The sequence below is a fragment of the Rutilus rutilus genome, assembly GCF_951802725.1.
Source record: "Rutilus rutilus genome assembly, chromosome: 7".
Lineage (NCBI taxonomy): Eukaryota > Metazoa > Chordata > Actinopteri > Cypriniformes > Leuciscidae > Rutilus > Rutilus rutilus.
The window spans coordinates 26,288,226-26,310,982 of record NC_140221.1 but is presented as its reverse complement, the minus strand read 5'-3'; the positions used below and the strand labels follow the sequence as shown (position 1 = coordinate 26,310,982).

At 40.0% G+C, this 22,757-nt stretch overlaps 1 protein-coding gene across 2 annotated transcripts in view; it reads right to left on the bottom strand.

Annotated features, from left to right (window-relative positions):
- Nucleotides 1-4,470: 4,470 nt before the first annotated feature.
- Nucleotides 4,471-22,757, bottom strand: part of ophn1 (oligophrenin 1) — a 38,906-nt gene continuing 20,619 nt past the window's right edge. Inside the window, exons 17-24 of one of the 2 annotated variants that reach the window (XM_084414358.1) lie at nt 22,292-22,397; nt 21,000-21,159; nt 20,597-20,735; nt 17,926-18,252; nt 16,709-16,838; nt 7,786-7,836; nt 4,867-4,906; nt 4,471-4,780 (exon numbers count right to left, since the gene is read on the bottom strand). In XM_084414358.1, coding sequence (XP_084270484.1) covers nt 4,769-4,780; nt 4,867-4,906; nt 7,786-7,836; nt 16,709-16,838; nt 17,926-18,252; nt 20,597-20,735; nt 21,000-21,159; nt 22,292-22,397 — 965 coding nt within the window. In that variant the 3' untranslated portion in view covers nt 4,471-4,768. The remainder of the gene's footprint in view (nt 4,781-4,866; nt 4,907-7,785; nt 7,837-16,708; nt 16,839-17,925; nt 18,253-20,596; nt 20,736-20,999; nt 21,160-22,291; nt 22,398-22,757) is intronic. The other variant, XM_084414359.1, reaches the window with a different exon arrangement.

Genomic DNA, 22,757 nt, shown 5'->3' with positions numbered 1-22,757 from the left:
CAGGGTTCCCGCGGGGTCTTAAAAAGTCTTAAATTCTGAACTTTAAATTTAAGGCCTTAAAACGTCTTAAAAACAGCCAGATTTTCATCTTTCGCGGTCTTAAATTGTATTTAGTCAGGTCTTAAAAAAGATTTTACCCTCGTTCATTTCCAGAAACGCTGGCCGCAGATAGTTATTACAAAGTAGCAAAAAAGTATCGAAGTCGCTCGCCAAGAGGCAGTTTACATATCGCGTCTCAAGTTCATTCAAACATAAGCGCGCTTATGATTGAAGCGACGCGCTCGTTTTTTTCCAGGCGCAGCAACATGAAAAAAGACATGAAGGATGCAGGTGCACCCAAACACTACGGGTGTTTTTCTCTTCTCCGTAAATAAATCTTGTAACAGAGCTACAGCAAGTGTTTTTCGGCGGTGGAAATCCATTAGCCACTAAAACTTTTTTGTCATTGTGGAGAGCACAGACGGTGCATGGTTGCATAGCAACGACAGATGCCACGGGAAAATCGGACCGAATTTTACTATTAATAATAAAAGATAAGCTAAACTGTATTGTAAATGTCAGTAAATAATTTTTTATAAAAAGAATGAGTCAAAAAAGATAAAGTCTGAAATATGTGAGGTTTATCTTTTTATAAAAAACTTTTTTGTCAACTTTATTTGAACTTGTACATGTTAGTATATAACATGTTGCAAGACACTTTTAAAATCTGGCTATCATTTTTAATCGTATTATTTTAATGTTTATGTTAGTTTGTATTGATGCTACTTTTATTTGTTATTTGCTGTTTTCCGACATAAAACTTGGTGAATTGATTTCATTGTGTAGTATTAGTACTTTTTGAACAGGATTCTGTGATAACAGTGGTAATTTTTGGCACTTTAATAATTAAATGAAATGTTCATGCCATTTCATCTCTAGTTATGATCAACTATGATCAACTAAAATCAACTAATTATGTGTTTTTTACAGTAGGCCTATAATATGCAAAGTAGCCTACAATTTTCTATAAAAAAATTATATCTGATTCTGTTCTTTTCTCTGACACGCGTTGTTGGGTCTGGAAGGTTACTAATGTGATTGCTTTATCTGTAAATTAACTTAATGCTTTTTCAATTACTGAATTCATTGAAATAAAATGAATTCTTTGATTTGAATATTTTTTTGGCAATGCGTCGTGTAGGTCTTAAATTTCAATCTTTATGGTCTTAAAATGTCTTAAAAAGGTCTTAAATTTGACTAACTGAAACCTGCAGGAACCCTGAAACAAAACAAAACAAAAAAGAGCTAAGTGTATGTGACAACACTGGACAGTACTGTTATTTTATCTGGAACTCGTACCAAACATCATGATCACCATCAACTGCCGCAAATCAACGGCAAGAGGTGCTAAAGCTTTCCTATTTATTCACGAGGGTGTTAAATGAGACAAAAAAACGAAAAAAAGGGATATGTATTTTTACTCCGCTTTCGCTTCAATTAAAGCATTCTCTATTTATCTGTCAGAAAGTAACATCTTTACTCGTATTTTCTAGATGTCTTTTTCCTCTGCACGCTCTTTGTTTCTAAATGATTGAATAATGCCTGCAGCGTTATGTAGATTACTTTTTAAAGAGCCCAGAAATCGCGATGCTGTGTTGTCTTTGTCAGACCTGGGGTGACCTGGGGTGTGCTTTCAGCAGAGCAGGGAGTTTTCCGCCGAGTTAAAACGATGAGATGTGGTTTAGCTGCCCGAGCTCTTGTCGCCGCAGAGCATGTTGACGCTTTAAATGTGCCAGGCAGACAATAGGCTGTCAGAGACGGCTCTTCTGCGCTGACAGCACCGAGCACCGCGCAATTACACGCAGGTGTTTACCCATTTAGACGGCCCAAAAGCACTCATTAGAATTTGCAGAACTCCAAACTGCACTTTTACCCTGCCAAAAAAGAGCTCATGACTTCCACCACAAACACGCAGCACTTTAGGACGGAGCCGAAGCCAAAGTCTTGATCACAAAAGTCGTTCATTAGCCGGCTGAACTTTAGAGGCGGACACTTGCATGTAAAGACAGATATAGCTCATTCATACTCGACTTTGTGAGAGACTAGCAAGAGTCTTACAAACTTTTACAATGGAACGTTTCTAATGTCATTTAGCGACACTCAAATGTAACATGTGTGAACCAACTTGTGCTTGGATGGTCCATATGCTGATTTGTGACTTTCTTAAGACATCTCTTAAGAACTATAGGCTAATGTAGAACTCTGTGTGTGTTGGATTTACCGTTACTGTGTGCGGTGTGACAGCCAATAGCAAAAGCATATGTTTATATGCACTCTTGTAAATCTGTCAGTTATTGAATTTGGCCTGTGTTAATGACAAAAGGTTTGCTTGAATCCTACCAATGTTTCCTCTCTCACGTGAACAACAGAACCAAGAGTCTTAATAACAGTCTGCATGTCACCAGGATGCTTCCTGTGGTTATAAATTGGCCTGTCAGTACAGAAGGGAGGAAAAATGCTATATAACGATCTCTCAATGATAGAATATAATTTTCTAATGTGGAAGAGCTACGTTAAACTGAAACAAGAGCACCACACTGGTTTACAGACACTAAATGTGCTAATGAAACCATGAAATAGCTTTATCTATTTATGTCCTGTTTCAGCTTTGTAAACCATATAAGAACTCCCATATGTGTAACGATGACGTGTTTTAGTTTTTTTTACTCTCTTCGCTGGCTGATACAAGCAATTACACAACTAATCATTAGCGAATGCTTTTTTTTACAGCTTTTTTTCTCTTGTGTGAATACTTCCTGTCTTTTCCTGGTGGTATGGGATATTTTTTCGCATTTCCATATGCAGACTGAGGAGCTGGGTAGTTTGGCTTTATATGACTAGAATAGGAAATTCTGGCTTCTTAAACAATGTTTGTTACTTAAATCTTTGTAACTTTATAGTCTTTTTTTACAGCTGTTGTGTGTATGTGTGAGTAGGTGTGAGTCTGTGCATGCACGCTTTTGCAGGTAATTTAGTATTGTTATGTAGTGTTGTATTGACAGTTGTTAAGTGATGATTTCTTTTTTCAGTTTGCAAACTGATTTCCACTCGTATGGAAAATTGCTTATCAGACACGCTCTGATTCCTGTTGTGTAGAGCCTGTGTAAATCGGGTTTGTTTGTGTTTTACCTCTTTCAATTCAATAAAAACATTTGAAACTCTTGAAAGTCCTTCTTTGTAACTTTTTTGGTGAAACACACCCTGAGTCGGATTGACATAAACAATATCATGCAAAAGCAACTGGGCACGAGAGACATTTTTGTGGTGGGAGCTTGTCTACCCTCTTAAGGGTAGCTGTGACTGGCGCACAGCTGTTTTAATTTAACTGGATTCCAAAGGTCTGTTCTCCTTCAAATCATTTATTGATTATTATCATGAGGTCATTTCATTTTATAGATTTATTTCTACTCTGGATTGACTCACGTACAGCTTACTTTCATAAGAATAAAACAGTTTATCTCTTTTTTTAATAAAGTATCATTTTTTTGCAGCAGTACATTTAAAATGAAAAAACAAACAGGGTTTAGTGACTGTTACGAAGAATTAGAGAGAGCTTGACGAACAGCAAGAAAATGTTTACAAAAACGACATAAAATGTCAACTGGAAATTTGGAGCTTTATAATAATAATAATAATAATAATAATAATACATAGGAATGCACCAAACCCACCTAAAGTGACCTTCAAATTTGAAGTACCAAAAACATACTGACATATACATTTCCACATTTACAATTGTGTGAAAGTGAGAATGAGACTTAAAATCTTTAGCTTTCACACAGAAGATTCCCACTGACCAAAAGAAACCGATAAATGTTCATCTTTCGGTCAAAGTTTGAGACTTGAAAGTGAGGTTAAGCTGAATACCGAGACTAATCTCTACACCATTAAGGTTGACTGATCATTTAAAAAAAAAAAAGGGGTCGAGAGGGAGAGAAAAAACATATTAAAGCATCCTTTGCTCTGTGAACTAGTCAAAGTAACGAAAGTTCCTCAATCCCTTTTGGTTTGCTGTAGGAACACCACAAGAATTTCATAACGGATAAAAGGAGAAGCAGTTTTCGATACTCTGCTTGTCAGAAACATTTAAAACCAGCACTGCAGTTGATTCATCCCTTTCCAGTTACTAATTATTGAGTAATAACTGTTGATTATAGAAGCATGTTCAGCTTCTAAGTAATTAAATACTGATTAGTGTTGATTCGGAATAGTACCACCTTCTACCACTCATAAAGTGAAGTCTGTAGTGTGTCTGTAGAGTGAGACTGTAAATCCGTAAGTCTTATCGGTTTCAATAAAGTAGGTCAGAGAGAAGGGGAGATGTTGAGAGACACAGTGAGCAAGAGAACAGGAGGGAGTTCTCCCTATTGTGAGCACGAAGGTCAAAATGTTTAAAAAAAGAAAACTAATATTCATTGCTTTCTTTTTGTTCTCTGATCCGAGCAAGAATCAAAGACTTAATTTTACAACAAAGTAAGCAAGTGCAAGAAATTGGCGGCGAAGCACAAAAAAATAGTACCCTGCCCAATTCACTCACACACACAAACTGGGGTCAAGGGGCGTTCCTTCATGCTCTGTCAGTAACATTAATAATTTATGTATTAAAATCACATCCAGACTCCAGGCCTGTGCCGTACATGGACACATACAGTCTCTTGACCGCTGACGTGCGTTAATTGGTCCACAAGACATCTATCCACAAGTTGTATCAGTGACTGGAAGGAAGTTCCTATTTAGTGTTCTGCAAAGATAAACAAGTGACAGAAATGAGCACAAAAACTATAGGTTACTTTAATAATAAAAATAAGGCAGTAGAACATGCCGTACCTCATCTCTAGAAGCTGCAGTTGAGGCATTCGGAGAGGAGCTGCAGGACAAAAAACAGTACGTTATTATAAATTTCATTATTTTCAGTAACTTCAATGGATAGTTCACCCAAAAAAAGAAAATTCAGTCATTATTTACTCACTCATGTTGTTCCAAACCCGTTAGCTGGTTTTATTTTTTTCGTGGAAATTGACAACATTTAAATGATTTCTTACTCTGTTTTCCCTACAATGGCAGTACAAAGGGATGAGGCTGTCAAGATCCAAAAAGGTCCTGAAACCACCATCAAAGTTTTCCAGTTCTCAAGTCAATACGGTGCAGTTTTGACATCATAAAGTTTGGTCACGAGACAAGCTTGATCAAATGACAAATAATGTTCAAGGTGTCTAACCATATTTCAAATCACCAACAAAATCTGAGCCATAAATGTTGTTTATTATGCTCAAATAGCATTAAAAAACTTGGACCAGCCTAAGTGTGTGTCTCAGGACACTGACTGTTTCTAGTCAAGTCAAGTCACCTTTATTTACATAGCACTTTATACAATACAGATAGTTTCAAAGCAGCTTTACAGTGAATACAGGAAAATGATTCACTGATGCAAAAAGAGTTCATTTCAGCAGAAAATAGTGTCATTGTTCAGCTGAAGGTAGTTCAGTGCGGATTCAGTTCTGTCATAAAGATCATCAATTGTTAAATTAGCTCATCTATAAAGCAGTTCTGCAAAAAAAGAAATCATCATCTGGTCATCATCCAGCTCAGTTGAGTTCTCATCCAATAGTGTCAGTGCAGTCAAATCAATAACATTGTTGAATATTAAGTGTCCCCAACTAAGCAAGCCAGAAGTGACAGTGGCGAGGAACCCAAACTCCATCAGGTGACAGAATGAGCTTCTAGTGATGCGATGACTTTACCAGTTGACGATTGGCTCTTTATTTAGAAGACGGGGGTTGTATCTTTCTGAAGGCTCCGACATATTGCACGTTGCACTTTATCCAAATCATATTAATATGAGTGCACCATCTTGGTATATCTAAAGTGTTTGTTTAGATGTATATGCCACTTGTTTGGTCATTTTTGGAACTGTGAACTGTCATAGCATGGAAGATACAGAATCCTTCAAATTCTCCTTTTGTATTTTAATGAAATTCACAGCATACAAGTTTGGAATGGCATGAGGGTGAATAAATGGAGACAAATTTTTCATTTTTGGCTGAATTACACTTGGCTATCATCATCAGTAGACTACATTAGATTTTATGCACATGAAATATGGGCACCTGCGTAGCGAGCGCTGTGCACAGGCTTGTGAAATAAACGGGGTGTGGTGCTTCATTACAGACGTTCATTTTAGTTCACTTTGATGCTTTGCATTTGGTCAAACCATTTTCTCTTAGTATCCTCTGAGAGTTCCCTTTGGGATCTGTTCTAGCATTGTGAAAGTCCTTGAACTTAAACTACACAAGTGTGTGTGCTGGCTTGGAGCGCAGCCATGAGCAGTGAAAAGAATCCTCCTAATCTCAAAAAGCCAGCCAAACTTGCCAAACTGCTCATTTCATATACTTCATAATTCAAAAAAACAAAAGGAAATCCCGCACACTATCAATATTCGCAAAAAGTATCAAAAAATATTTATTAGCAACGTTTCGTTCTCATGACCTTCATCAGGCATATACTTCATACATACTTCATAAATCATAATTTAGTAAAAGATCAGCCCATACTGATTTTACATTACAAACACCCACATATTTTCCACACAAAACCTGATATCTGAGCAGTAGCTCACTTCCGACTGCAAAACTACTAAGTAACTTCTCTGCACTTTCCTGTGGTGTCTAAGAAAGTCTTAGACACAGTAGCCTTATTTGAATCCTGTGCTTAAAGGGATAGTTAATCCAAAAATGGAACATAAACTGAGAAATGTGAAGAATGTCATTCTTTTTCATGCAATAGAAATGACTGAAGACTGGAGCTTTCAAGCATCTAAAAATCACAAAAGCACCGTATAAAAGTGCCATTAAACTGGTCCAATTTATGACCAGGGACTGTTAAGCTCCAAAAAAAAAAAAAAAAAAATGCACATAAAAAAATGGTCCATACGGTTCATGCACCATATTTCAAATGAAGTATTATTACTGATTATCTCCAGCAAGCTGGGACACTGAGTCACTGAATTGAACTTGATTCACAGAACTGGAATCAGTCTAGTTTGTCAATAAACCATTTACATAAATTATTCATTTAAATGTATGCCTTTGGCAGATGCTTTTATCCAAGATGACTGAAAATGATTAAAAAGTTGTTGCATTCCTGGGGTATCAAACCCAAGACCTTGCTGTTGCAAACACCATGCTCTATTGTTTGAGCTACAGGAATACTCATCCGGATCAGATCACTGATTCGGGGAAAAGATGCAACTCAAAAGAATGATTTGTTCATGAACCAGACATTGGTTAGAGGAGAGCTAGAATAGACTTTTCCTCACACAAAACTATTGTATGACGAAGAAGACTTGGAATACACAGTAGCGCATGAGTCATGTGGACCAATTTTGGCAATTTTATGGTGCTTTTTTTTTTTGCTTTTATTTATTGTAATTGCATGGAAAATAGTGAGCAAAACGTTCTTCAAAATGTATCATGTTAAGGTCAACAGAAGAAAGAAAGACCTTGAAAACAACATAAGGAATGAATAAATGACAGAATTCTTATTCTCAGATGAACTATTCCTTTCAGCCAGAGAGTTCAAATCAGGTTACTATGTCTGTAGGTGCAAATGTGAGTGTGTGCATTTTATGAGCGTGTGCATGTTACACTTTTTCCAGCAGCTGCTGAAAACAATGAAAGACTCACACACACACACTCGTGAGCCAGCACATGCACATGCATGCATGCCCTCACATTAACGCACACGTACCTCCCCATCTGCCTGGAAGCATTCTCAAAAAATCTGGTTTTGGAGGCGACACTATGAAAGGGAGAAAGAAGAATATATCAATTAATCAATGATGATGAACAGAGATTTCTAAATCATTCAGACAAGTTTCAGTAGAACTATTTTGTCCATATATTTCACATTATGTTCATATTATTGTTTACTGTGAAGAATATCCCAAACATGCTTGAACAAATTAGTCTCCTCTGAGGGTGAAGTTGGAATCTTGAATGCCAAATATGAAAATCGGGTCGTGTTTAGTTCTGATTTACTCTTTGTACTTAATCTCACAAACATGTACTGCCATTCGCATTGAATCTCAGTGTGTGCATGCATGTATATTGCATTTGCTACGAAAATATGGCACACCTGAAAGACAGAACACACAAACACACACACTACAGCATTCATCTGTCCAGGTTTATTTCTTAGTCATGTTTTTATTTTATTTTGTCAAGTCAAATTCTACTCTATTTTGCTCAAATTTTAGTCTATTTACAATTTTTGGTGACAATGTTTTGATAACAAAAATGAACACCAAACTTTTACAAAATTGTTAACACTATTTGAAAAATTGATTTCTAAACATTTATTTATTTATATACTGTGTATCAAACAAATAAACAAAATACCACGTGAAAATCGGAGCTCTTAGCATGAATAAACTAGAGTACTAACAACGTCTCGGTTACATATGGTAACCCTCGTTCCCTGAGGGAGGGAGCAGAGACGTACGCCGTGACCTACTGATAGGAATCTCGCTAGAGAGGCCAATCTACTTCGAGTGAAACTAAAACAAGCCAATACACATTGGCATGCAGTAGGGCTGTCAAAATTGCTCAAAAATGACGTTCGAATATTCCCTCTAAAAATAAAACCCACACAGCCTATATTCGAACTATTCGAACATCTGGTTGTGCATTTTGTCAATGACGCGCATTAGGCCTACGTCAATAACAGGACAAATTAATACAAAGAGACATAACTACTTGTATAGGTAGTTTATTTAAGTTTAAACATATTTGACAACGTATTACCAACACAAAAAACAAGTAAATCAACTAATGGCCAAGACCGCAGACCTCACTCTCGCTCGCTCGCGCTCGCACTCGCAGGCACTCTTTCTCTCTCTCGCGGCGAGAGAGTCTCGCCCTCACCCTCATGCTGCGTTCACACCAAACGCGAATAGAGCGTCTGGCGCGAGTGATTTCAATGTTAAGTCAATGGGTGTTTCTCAATATGCGTTCTTCAGCGATCTTGCGTCCTTGTGTTCTCGTTTTACGTCATCATTAACCGTCGAAGTTGAGACCCAATTCTCAAGAACGCAAGTACAGAGGACGCATGAAAGAACCCGGATGTGTTCTTGATACCGAGGATGCATCGAATGCAGACTTGAGCTAGTACTCGCCTGGTGTCCCAGAAGTCATTGCGGCCGGTTCCGAGTTCGTTCTTCCAAGGAAGCTTGGCAAGACCGGTCTCCACGAGAACACAAGTCCGTTCTCTGCGTTCTTGGAATTGAGAAACAGCCAATGTAAAGACGCTTTTACACGCGTCTGGAGGTCTTGCGGCGCGAATGAGGCGTCACGCTCTCTGCGCATAACGGTTTAAATGAACAGCAACAATAAGCAAATGTTGAGTGCTTATCAAGAGTTTTGTGCAAGCAATTTAAGGTCGCGACTCTTATATAGCAGGCTTCATTCAGTGATTGAAACAAATATTATTAACATTAATTGAAGTTTTACAGTATACAGAACCGCCATTGAACGCTCCGAGCGAGCTGTGCTGTGGTAAACATGGAACTTTTCCTTGACATGAAACGGTAAATAATCAAACCAGTGGAAGCCTGCAGTGCATGAAACTGCTGTATCTAACCTACCTTATTCATGCAATATCTATTCAGTCAGTACAGTAGCCTACACTTAAGTAATGTTTCTGTTTAACGTTAACGATTCTTCCTGTTACCTGTTCCTGACCCCTCAGGCAGCGTGCCCACTCGCAAAGCAGACAGCCGCGCCTCTGCTACCGCGGGCGTTTTTCCACATTCGAATATTCATTTTCACCTTCGAAATTCTGTTTTTTAAAACTATTCGAATATATATTCGAATTTAGAATATCCGTTGACAGCCCTAGCATGCAATCATTTGCATCAGCTGTTCAGCCTTGCAGCGCGGGTAAATAACGAGCAGCAGGTGCGATTGCATTTCCGTTTTTTGCTGAGGAGCCAAGCCTGATAAGCTGGCCACCACAGCGGGCAGCAGCAGATGTGGCGGCGGGATGTACGTCTCCGTTCCCTCCCTCAGGGAACGAGGGTTACCATATGTAACTGAGACGTTCCCTTATCGGTCGGTCACTTCAACATACGTTGTGATTGACTGATAGGAATCCCTACACGAAAGCGCCACAGCTGCTGCACCCCATCCAGCGCCCTGTGTAAGCCTCTACCCCTTCTTGCCTGGAAGGACGATAGGAGAGGGCTTAAACAGAGTGTATCTGACACTGTTGTTCCATGATAACCCATACAGTGAAATTATTGGATAACTCTGGGAAAGCGTGCCCTTTCTATGTAGGGAAGGGACACTGCGGAAGCCACAATCTTCAAAGGAGTTATGTGGTGAGATACATATGAACTAGCCCGAAGGTTGTACTGCATATGAATATTGGGTGACTTAGCCCAAGGGAAAGAAACAGGCTTCGATTAGGAGCAGCCATGGAGAATACATATATGGGATCTCCGTAGGGTCACACATATGGGACCCAGCCTAAACCCAGTTCTGGCCTTGTACCGGACACTCCGCCATGTCCTGGCCGAGGTTGTTGGAGGACTCACAGGTTTTTCACTCTGGAGAATATGGAGCACAGTAGGGTGCAGCAAGCCGACAGAGCCTAGCCTTTCAGTGCTTCTACCCGTTTAGGTATCTAGCGAACGTGTTAGGTGTCGCCCAGCCTGCAGCTCTACAGATATCTGTTAGCGAGGGGCCACGTGCCAGTGCCCAGGAGGATGCAACGCTTCTTGTGGAGTGAGCATGCAACCTGAGCGGGCAAGGCACGCCTTGAGCTTGGTAAGTCAAGGCGATGGCATCCACTATCTAGTGGGCCATCCTCTGCTTGGAGACAGCCTTACCTTCTGCTGGCCTCCATAACAGACAAAGAGCTGGTCTGAGGTCCTGACACTAGTTCTGTCCACGTACATACGCAGAGAGCGAACGGGACAGATCAAAGCCAGGGTTGGGTCTGCCTCCTCCAGGGGCAGCACTTGCAGGTTCACTACCTGGTCTCTAAAAGGAGAGGTAGGAACCTTGGGCACATAGCCAGGCCAGGGTCTCAGTACAACATGGTTGTCACCCGGCCCGAACTCTAGGCAAGACTCGTCGACCTAAAATGCTTGGAGTGGATGGCCCGAAACTTGGGGGGACGCCGGGCGAACTGAATCGCATAGCCGAGCCTGATGGTCTGAATGAGCCAGCGAGACGAACCGGGGAGCGCTAACCAGGCTCGCAGAGACCGTACAAGCAGGACCAGAGGGACCGTAGGCGTACCCGGAGTGGGGCAGCGAGGTGGAACACAGGGACTCGGCCCGGTAGGCTCTCTCTGGGAGGCGGCCCATAGCGGAGTCTGTGTGCTGTGCAACACTTGCCTGGTTCCACGGGGCAGGAGGTGCAGGAGGCGGCTTGGATGCGTTCTCGGACTGCACACTGCTGCCTACTGGCGATAGAAGAGGCGGATGAGAGTGCTGAGAATTCTTTCCCTCCACTGCTCACCGTGCCCTCTTCGGACCCAGAGATGGAAGAAACTTTATTTGAACTTTTATTGAAAATTTGGGTACCGCTGGTTTTGAGGCCAGCTGTGGAACAAAAACAAAAGGAAAAAAAGGATTTTCCACCTGGCCCTCTTCCGGGGGAGGGAGCGGTGCGTTCACCTTCTCCCGAAGAGCAGTCCCATCCATCTCCAGGTCGTCCGTCCTAGGGCCGCTTACTCTTGGCTTTACCACCCTTCTTGGCGGGGGCCTGGACGGTCGGGGGGGGCCTGCGACTGGCTCCATGGCGCCGTTTAGGTGGAGAGGCTGCTGCGGGAGCGAGGGCAGACACAGGAGGCCACCCCCGGCGACGAGCAGACTGAGGTGCCGCAGGCGGTGTGGTAGAGGCAGCAGCTGACCGCCGCGGCAGGATGTGTTTGATGGCCTCAGTCTGCTTTTGTACAGCCGAGAAGTTCTGCGTCACCCGAAGAGGCCGGTCTGGGACACGGGGGAGTTAAGGAACCGGAGCTTGTCGGTCTCCTTCATGTCGGCCAGACACAGCCAGAGATGGCGTTCCTGGACCACAAGTGTGGACATCGCACGACCCACTGACCGCACGGTGACCTTCGTCGCACGAAGCGCGAGGTCCGTTGCGGCACGAAGTTCCTGGAGAACTTGTGGGTGGTGACCACCCTCGTGCAGTTCCTTCAGTGCCTTGGCCTGATGGACCTGCAGCAACGCCATGGCGTGCACAGCAGAGGCGGCTTGCCCACAGGCCTTGTAACCGTCAAGGCTTACAAGGCCTGTGGGGAAGCTGCCTCTGATGTTAGGTCCGACGAGTACTTACAGGCCCGGGAAGGGAGACACGGTTCTCCGCGCCAAGTGGAGTTAGGGCACAGTTGCATAGAAAAGGCCCACTCCACTGGTGGGATACACGTGTATCCCTTAGTCACCCTGCCATCAAGGGTGGTGAGGGAGGAGGAGCCACCGGAACGGTTTCTGTCAGTAAAAGGTGCCGTCCCCGTGAGCTCCTCGTGCACTTCCGGGAAGAAAGGCACTGGGGTGGGTTGCTGAGAACCAGCGTGCGCCACCTCGAGATACCAATCATCCAGTCTCAAGGGCTCGGGACACGGTGGAGGGTTCCACACGATGGGTTCCATCCTGTTGGCGGCCCGGGAAAGCGTGGCCATCATCTGCGGGTCCGTCTCGGGCACCGCTGACACACCCGAAGGAGGCAGCGGCGCCAAGTCGCCAACATCTGTTCGTCGCGGGGAGCACCAAAGGAAGCAACTGGTGCACATCTCGAGGGTGGTCCAGAGCGTTCCGATGGTGGCTCTGCTGGCTGCGGAGCGTGAGAGGGATGAGGGTCCCTAGGGGGTTGGTTCCCCGACGCGTTGGTTGTGCGTCTCTCTTACTGGTGTTACCAGCCGTGAAAACGGCTTTTGAGTGCTCTCACCTGCGCACCTTACCAAAAAACAGCTTTTTGTTTGCTCAAAGGCAAAAACAAAAAATAGAGAAGGGGAGAGAGAGAGAGAGAAGAGAGAGAGAAAAAAGACTGCTCGCGCTACTGTGTCGTCACTCCCGCACCTCTTAATGCGATATGGCTCAGCTTGTCAGTGAACTACGGCTCTGTGTAGTAAATGCCGCTCCATCTGAAAGCAGGTGATGGTGATTTACTACTAATCAAGGAACCGGCTTTACTGACGAGATGCGCATAACAATGTCATGCGATATATCGCCCAGCCCTACTCTGTAGAAAACCAAAAAAGAGGCTTGCTCGAAATAGTCTTCACAACTTTAAAGAGAGCTCCAAAGCAAAAAACTTAAATGCAATCGCATTTGCAAACCTGCTGCTCGTTATATACCCGCGCTGCAAGGCTGAACAGCTGATGCAGATGATTGCATGCCAATGTGTATTGGCTCGTTTTAGTTTCACTCGAAGTAGATTGGCCTCTCTAGCGAGATTTGTATCAGTCGGTCACGACGTACATTGAAGTGACCGACCGATAAGGGAACACTTTAGATGTTATTGTGTTATGAAATTCATTCTTTATTTTTCAGTGTTGTAAGAAACTGCATTACGCATAGTGTTGTTACAGCAACAAATACTGTATTTACAGTCTCAGTTAAACATTCTGTCCAGCACATTCAAGTTCATCAGTTCATAGATAATATCACTTTACTATCTGTGCAGGTGATAGTTATTATATGCATTTCAGTGAGTTGATTAATTTGCTAGAAAAGCGCTTCATTTTAGTGACCCTCAGCTCAATTCTCAATATACTGATTACATTGTTCTTCTTCTAAAAATTGTTAGTGCATTATTAGCATCTTGCATTGTTTTGTTTTTTCTTGCCATATTTTCCATCAACTATATTAAAATCGTTTAATTTTCCCAGTAATTCCGCTGATGTAAAACTGCTGTGCTTATAACTGTGAGGATCTCCATTAGTCTTATTGTTCCAACTAATTATTACTGCATTAACTAATTTCTGCACCGTAACGCAAACATCTGTAGCTATTTTTAGATTTTAATTCAAACATTATTTGTTTTAATTCATGCATACATGTTTTTTTTTATTAACCATCATACAAGTTGGTTCTTAAAGGTTAACAACAAAAAAGAAGAACTCATTCTGTAGTCTGCCACAAGAATGATAGAGCTAGTATGCTTGAGAGTATGTGTGTTTTCAGGAGAAATTTAACTGAGTCATTTCTGAAATAAGACACGAGACCATTTGACACAGTGGCCAAAACACCCATGTTACCTTAGACCCAGAGTTAGTCTAAAATACTGCTCCCTGCTCCTGCTCATAGAATGGTAATTATGAGGATCTAACAAGCAGAAACTTATACTTGATCAAGATTAGCAGTCTTATCCAGATCAAATCTGCTGTATATGGTATATTTACAATGGCTTGCAAAAGGATTCAGACACTTTACTAAATCCCTGCAGATCCTGCACTGAAATCGAGCTCTCTGGGATATTTATATTTCTTAGCACTGAAACTCAACATAATTTGAATGCGACTGTCAGAAAAGAAATATAATATTTCTGTTTTTACCAGAATTTATCGTTGAAAAAAAAACTGAAATGTGTTGATGGAAAGTTAACACAGATGGAAAGTGATTTTGTAAATGAGGACACAAATGTCGTCGCATTGATCTCTACCTGTGAATCATTAAAATGACTGAAGCATTTTCTAGATAAAATCCCCACAGTTAAGGGATCATTATTCCAGCTGTGAATCTTAAGGACTGCTGTGATAATTACAAGTTAAGAGCGTTCTTGAGTCCAAGTAAAAGTAAACCAAATGCGTACAATTTGGAAAAACATATACAACTATATCCAAGTGTTTGGAATCAAGCCACCCAAACACCTAGAAAAGATCATCCCTGTGCAAAATCAGATATCTGCTCTCTATCTACCGCAGAGAGGCCAACAATCACTTTGCAGGATCAACATTGTTCAGTCAGATGAAACACATACCAGCCAACCAGTCCAGCAAAACACTGGCCTGTATAAGGAGGTATTCATAAAAATGTATTTTAATAAAAAACATGCGAAAGCACATCAGGGGCTGTTTGCATAAACGATTAAGACTAGTCTTACAACAGTCATTATATTTTTTATTTAAGACTGTTCATAACTGTTTTACACCAGTTCTATAAAAACGTAGATTGGTCTAATTATGATACTAGAAAGTAAGACTGATTGACGCTAGTTGGTCATACTAGTACTTAAGACACAGTCTTAACATAAGTCCTTTGTTTATGTAACCAGCCCCATGAGTTTGCCAAAACACATAATGGTGGTCCAGCTGCAATGTGGAAATGATCCGATCTTGGTCAGCCTAAAACAATCCGGATGACACAAATCTATTTCAGCCCACACCATAAAAACACAATCCAATGCTGATGAAAGACACAGGGCTTCTCTTCATCGGTAGGAACTGGACATATTCATAAAAACAGAAGGATGGATGATACAAAATACAGAAAGGTACTGCAATATAGGGCTGCAACATTAATTGCAATAGAATCAAACTTGCAATACAGAATAGTCTGATTATTAAAGGCTAAAATTGAACTTAATATATAAAATAATAATTAAGAAATGTAGAGAGTTTACAGCATTTCGACAGAGTGAAAAACTATTGCAATCTGCACAGAAAGTTATCCTCCAAACTTCCAGGCTTGAAATATAACTATTTCATAATTTCTGAGGCACTTTATTTTACAGTCCTGTGCCCCGTGTACATCCTATGTACTTATTGTAGTAATGACACAAACTTAATAACTAGGTAATAACTAGGTACTAACCCCTGAACCCCATGTAGTTACCTTATATTACCCAGTACTTTCTTAGGTAAGTACACTGCAAGCACACCATAATTTCAAAATACAATATGATAACAATAAATCAGTATTAAGTTACAATGAGATAATATTTAAGTTGGTATATATACTAAAAATAACCGTATGAATAAAAAGTGGACGGAGACCCTCTCACATAGTCCAACTTAAGTTCAGGTATAATGTAAATGCCAAGAGAACTGGGTTCTTTTTCACTCAGTTCACGTTTGGCTTAACTGAAGGAAGTCTGAGTTACTTTTTCTGTTAGCAGGAAAGCTTCGGCAAAACAGGACTTAGTTTGAAGACAAAGACTTCCTAGTTTGTAGTTTTTGCACACCCGTTTCAACCTGAAAGCTGCCATATCTATGTACTTTTATGCCTTTTTCTACAATGTTAAATGTTTGTTGCATTATTGCAATATATGGCTATATAAATCTCTCTCTCTCTCTCTCTCTCTCTCTCTCTCTCTCTCTCTCTCTCTATATATATATATATATATATATATAAACATTTTTGCATTTATATAACATTTATATATATATATATATAAATCCTTTTAAATGCTACATTATAGCGCATGATTTTTTTTTATATTCATTTAAAAATTAGCTAAAGATTACATTAAAAGTGTTAATAAATTATGTATTATTTATTTATTTATTTATGCAAAAAATAGAGGAAATAAACATGCAATTAAATATCCAATACTGACCTAAAAATATGATAACTGTTTGGTACCATTATACTGTATAGCATGCATCCCTAAAATTGTGCAGCCCTACTGGTAAGGTTTGTGGTGAATTGATGTGTACTTACTATGATGCTGGAGTGTCTTCGTTTAGAGTTTTATTGAGGAGACGGGAGGGTGGATCTGGTGGTCGAGTGGGTGGCCGGCAGATGGAACTCTTCTCTGAGAAAGATCGTCCTTTCAGCCCCTGAGCCTCTCCTGTTACACACATACACACACCTGTTACAACCATTTTAATGGACTGACTCATTGGAGCATGATTATTGTAAGTATGTGTTCTGCTTACTGTAGATCACAAGGGATTGCCATCCTGCTTCATGTACTGGTAACACTTTACTTGAAGGGGTGTGCATAAGACTGACATGACACCGACATAATCATGACATGACACATGTCATGAATATGAAGGAGGTTTTATGCATGTTTATGACAAATGTCATTAAGTGTCATTCGCTCAATTATGACATTTTTAATGCAAATATGACATTGTGTGAGATGTCTTTGTTATGACAACTTGACTTTACTAAGACAACACAACCTGTCATAAATATGTCATAAACATGACATAGCAGATTAACTATCAAACTTAAGAAACCACTTAGCTTTATGGGTTAACATTTCATTAAACTGTCATGTGGTTGGTTTTGACATTGGCGGTCATGAAGCCATTATAACATTTTAATGACAAATTAAATTTGTACCACTGTAGTTGAGGTCAAGAAAAACATTCATGACACAGTTATAATGGCCTCATGACAGCCAATGTCAAAACCAACCACCTGACAGTTTAATGAAATGTTAACCCATAAAGCTAAGTGGTTTCTTAAGTTTGATAGTTAATCTGCTATGTCATGTTTATGACATATTTATGACAATTTATGTTGTCTTGGTAATGTCAAGTTGTCATGACAAAGACACTGACAGGTTATGATGTATTGGTTTATGTCAAGTTGTCATAACAAAGACATCTCAAACAATGTCATATTTGCATTAAAAATGTCATAATTGAGCGAATGACACTTAATGACAGTTGTCATAAACATGCATAAGACCTCCTTCATATTTATGACATCTGCCATGTCATGATTATGAAGGTGTTATGTCAGTCTTATGCACACCCCTTCAAGTAAAGTGTCACCATATAGGTATATATATATGCATTTCTAATGTATTTTTTAATTAAATGAATAGACAGGTAAAAAAGGATCATCCTTAAACTCAGTTTGGCCTTCATTCATGTCACACAGGATGGTGGATAGTTAGATCATTTAAATGTCTTGTTTACCAGTTGTTCTTTTGAGTTGTGGCCTGCTTCCTTGGAAAGACTGTGCGCGGTTCACTGTCCCTCCTGATTCCCCATTGGCCGTCACCATGGCATCTGACCTCTGACCATCCTGTATCCTAACTTCAACCCTGCCAACATCAGAATCCAAGGGCCGGAGAGCAGGTCTGGGGTTAACAGGCTTCCGAGATGTCGGAGAGGAGAGCGGGATGGATGGAGGGCATATGGAAGGAGGTGCCAGTTTTGTTCTTTGATGAGGAACCGGACTGGTGAGGCCGGTGTCTCCCTCAGGTTCGCCATCATTGTGGGTGGCACCGTTTTGCTCTTGCCCTGCGAAGCACAGAGTCAGTCAATGCAGGCAGTTTAGATAAAGCACTACTAAACGTCTGGTGGGTCAGAAGCACGATTGCAACACTTTAGCCCTGAACATTCTCCTGAGGGGAGATTGTATCAGGGGTGTCGTTAAAACGTAACATTTCCTGTTCTTGTAGTTTGGGCTTAAAAAAGGGGAGGTTGTGATAGTTTCGATGATCAAATAAAGAGAACAGCTCGACAGACTCCCTGTCCACTTGTATTTCCACAATACGAGAAATACAAGCCAATAAAGACTGAACAAGTCCAAATCAAATTACTCAAAGTGAGTCATTTCATTCCAACAGCTTCAGCACAACCGGAACATTTTAGTTTTAAAACTAAAGGAAAAAGTGTCTGAAGATGCCATGAACTGTTTTACCCAAACACACTGATCGTTATCAGCTCAAGCCACCTGGTCAAAGTCTATCTCCGCCAGGCTGTATTTTTATCCTTTGAAAAGCCTAATGTTTTTGTTTTTTTTTGATCTCTTTATAAAGAAATGACATTTTCTTATGTCTGGAATTAGCATTATAACCTCGAAATGGTAAAAGCGAACTGTTTTTAGCATATCTTTCAATTGAGATAAACTATGAAAAGGATTTCTGTTCACCGCAGGCATTTACACCAGTGTTTCTTTCACACAAAAGATTTTTATGCAGGGGAAAGTGCTTTTATAGACTTTACTTGACTTTTATAAAAATGTAAAATAAACCAAAAATAATTAAAGACATGAATGAAACTCAAACTGATTTACAATCTGGTTTGACTCCAGTTTAGTGTGCAGATGAACAGATGAGCTTGGTCTCATAACAAAGGTTGTTATGGCCATGTGAGAACCAAGGACACAGATGTGTGTGTGAACAGCATCAGTCAGTCAAAACAACCAGCTGTGTGTGAGTTAGCCAAACTGGACATGGACACATTTGCATAAAAACTCATTCACAAACACATTCGCATTTTGGCAGGGGTTCCAAAATTCACGGTTGGTCCTAATACTCCATGACTGTATCTGTATTGTCCACAAAAACACACACACACAGGGCCAAGTTTACGGACCATCACGATCCAAGATTCACTGAAACTTAACAGGTGGCTTGACGCTCACTTGCACAAACACACATAGCCCACCACCAGCAAAATTCAGCAAAGAGGAAACGAGCAGTTATGATCTACTCAGATTAATGATTTGATTGAAAATACAACAGAAGGGGAACAAAAATTATTCCACTGATCAGACCAAGCAAATTTCCAGCATGCTTTAATAAGCCAAATCTCATGAATATACAAATGAACCAGAGAATCATATTAATGGATTAATGCACACATTCGTTTTTTGATCAAGAGGGAGAGAAAAAAAAGCTCAGATATTAATAATAGAAATAGCTTATTAGAGGAAAAGAGTTCCAAAAGCCAATCGAAAACAGATTGAGAGAGACTCGTAAACACATGCAGGCATTAGCTCTCAGACACACTGGGTAGAGAAGCACACGATGGCATACCAACACTTGTACACACGCAATCCTGCACACACTCGCAGACCCATAGGCGCTGATGCACGCACACACGCTTGCTGCAGAAGGGCAGGTAGTCGTTCGGTAGTCATGCTCTAGTGAGCGTACTATTAGCTTGACTTGTTAAACACTGCATAACACGGCTAACAATGAGGAGAGAGCATAACAGAGAACGAACATTTATCAAGGCAGACACACATACACGCGCCCTGAGAACTTGCAGATTTAATCATACAATTCACAATGTGTATGGAGGGACTTCTAAACTGGCACATAAGGAGTGTGTGTGATAGAAAGATTGGGGAGATTTGGTTGTATTTTCTTCATTTAGAGAAAATCACTTAAGGAGAAACAGATCTAGTCTGAGGTCCCTTCTAGGTGTGTTTAGGTGTGTGTATTGTATTTAAGCTTGCAGTACAAGAACAGGATTAGCAAAAAAGGTAAAAGCAAAATAGGAACATTTTAAAGACTGAAAGCTGAAAAAATTAATTGAAAGAAAAATATTGAGCCAGAGAAAAAAAACACACACAATATATAGATATAAATCTGAAACATTAGATAGTATGTCTTATCTGAGATATATAGATCTTTATAAAAAAAAGTAATCTTTTCTTTAAAAAAAAAATCCAATCTACAGAAAAGAAATCAGTTTTCTTTCTATGCTAAAATCCTTAAAGATAAAGACAAATATAATTCACATTCATAATAATTCACTGATAAGGCAAAAAAAAGCATTATATAACGATGAGATGATGATGCCGATGATGATGATGATGATGACGATGGCTAGGATGTTGAAGGCTATTTACGCTCAAAAACTGGAGACTGAAGGCTGGGGTAGAGACGGGGTGGGCGTTTTGAGATCGTGATTGGCTGCCGTCTCCTTGGCGTCACCCTTGGAGGTGGGATAGGAGGTGGCGTGGTTTCTTCAGGAGGACCCTTAAAGATCTGAGAACATCAGAGACGGCAGTAATTACAAAACAATATGTTTTGACATCTTTAACAGCATTAAACTATCAGGGCCACTGAAAAGGTGACAAAATATTGTTTACAATTATGAATCACACAGCATTTGTTTTGATTTCAAAACATTTTAGTGCAAATATAGCAGTTCTCAATGGAAACCTGTTTTCTGTCTGAGCATTTAGCTTGTATAATAATAGACAGACAGATAAACTGTCCCCTGATCAGCTGGAAAAGGGCATGTCTGACCTTGCAGTAGTCTTCAATAAGGATCTCCATGACGATGTTCTGAAACTTAATATCCAACATGGCAGCCACTGTCTCCACCTCTGCTCTCATGAGAGTGGGGCCAAATATTACACCCATATTTGACACAGTCATCAGATTTTCACTGCTTTGGCTACAAACACTAGAAAAACAACAGAGATAATGCAGTGAGCTTTGGGATTGGATAAATGGATTGTCCCTGTGAGAAGTACTGTACTGATTTGGATAAAACTATCATAATAAAAAACCCCAGCCCAGGGCCAAGAGTGAGAATGTTTTGGGAATTCTTTCCTTATTGGACTAGAGTGGTTTTGTTACTAGATTATACCTTTGTTATACAGTGTGTTCATTTGGTTTACTTTATTTGGTAGTTGCTTTGAATTCTGCTGAATTTTCAGAATTCATAGATTGAAGATTTGCAAAAACAAATTATGACAGATGTAGTATGGATTGTACATGTCATTGTTTTTCAGCACTTTGTTTTTAGAAATGTATGGAGCTTCAACAGCACACCTGGCACATGCATACATGCATGCATATATATATATATAGATAGATATATAACTCTTTTCAATATTGATAATAATAAAAGAAATGTTACTTGAGCAGCAAATCAGCATATTAGAGTGTTTTCTGTAGGATAATGTGACACTGAAGGCTGGGGTAATGATGCTGAAAATTCAGCTTTGCCATCACAGGAATAAATTACATGCATCAAAGTTGAAAACAGTTATTTTAAACTGTAATAATATTTCACAAAATTACAGGTCTTACTGTTAAGCGTAAGAGGCTTATTTTCAAAATCATTTTAAAAGATCTTGTTGACCGATATATATGTATGTATACAAACACACACAACTGAAATACTAAAAGAAACTGTGTATATCATGTGCTGATCCATGCTTGACTGCAACTTAATTATTTGTAGGTTTAACTAAATGTACACATTATTAATATAATATGACTTTCATTTATATTTAGTATATGAGCTTGTTCAGTTTAAAATTCAAACTACGTTATGTGAATATGTTGTTCGCTTTACTCAAAATATTTTACACACACACACACACACAAAATAAGGCATGGAGCTATAGATCAGGTGACTTTTCTTTTGAAATTTCACACACACACAACCTGTCATATTAACCACAACACAACTCAAATATATAATTATAAAGGTACACCCGAGCAAACTGGGTATCACATTATGTGTGTGTGTGTGTGAGAGCATTAGCAGGTCTGTGTGCATGCATGCATGCGCGTGTCTGTGTTACCTGACCAGGTGTTTGATTAGCAGTTCCAGCATCTCTCTGTTCCGCTCTGGGAGTTTGTAAACAAGCGAGTGAACTGCCCCTAACCGATAGTCAAGATTCTCAGACTCTGAGGAAAAAAATGTGGGTAAAAGTCACACACACACACACACTATAGATGGACATGATACACATTAACATAATCAACATTGCCTCATTAACATAATCGTTGTGCCAGTTTGTGTTGAGTCCCACCCATGAAAAGTGGTTCATGCTGCATTTCAATGCCACGACTCCCATTACATGGTAACAACTGAAAAAAACGTATCCCAAAATGCAGCGTAAAGGCAGAACGAAGCAGACAGTCAGTGCACTTCTCGGTCTACACTAAGACTAATAGAGCCGTTTGATTGTTAGAAAGCTAGTGGTTTCTAGAAATGTTTGCTTATTTTCTTGCTGCAGTTATCTTAACGGCAGTTTGCTGAACGTC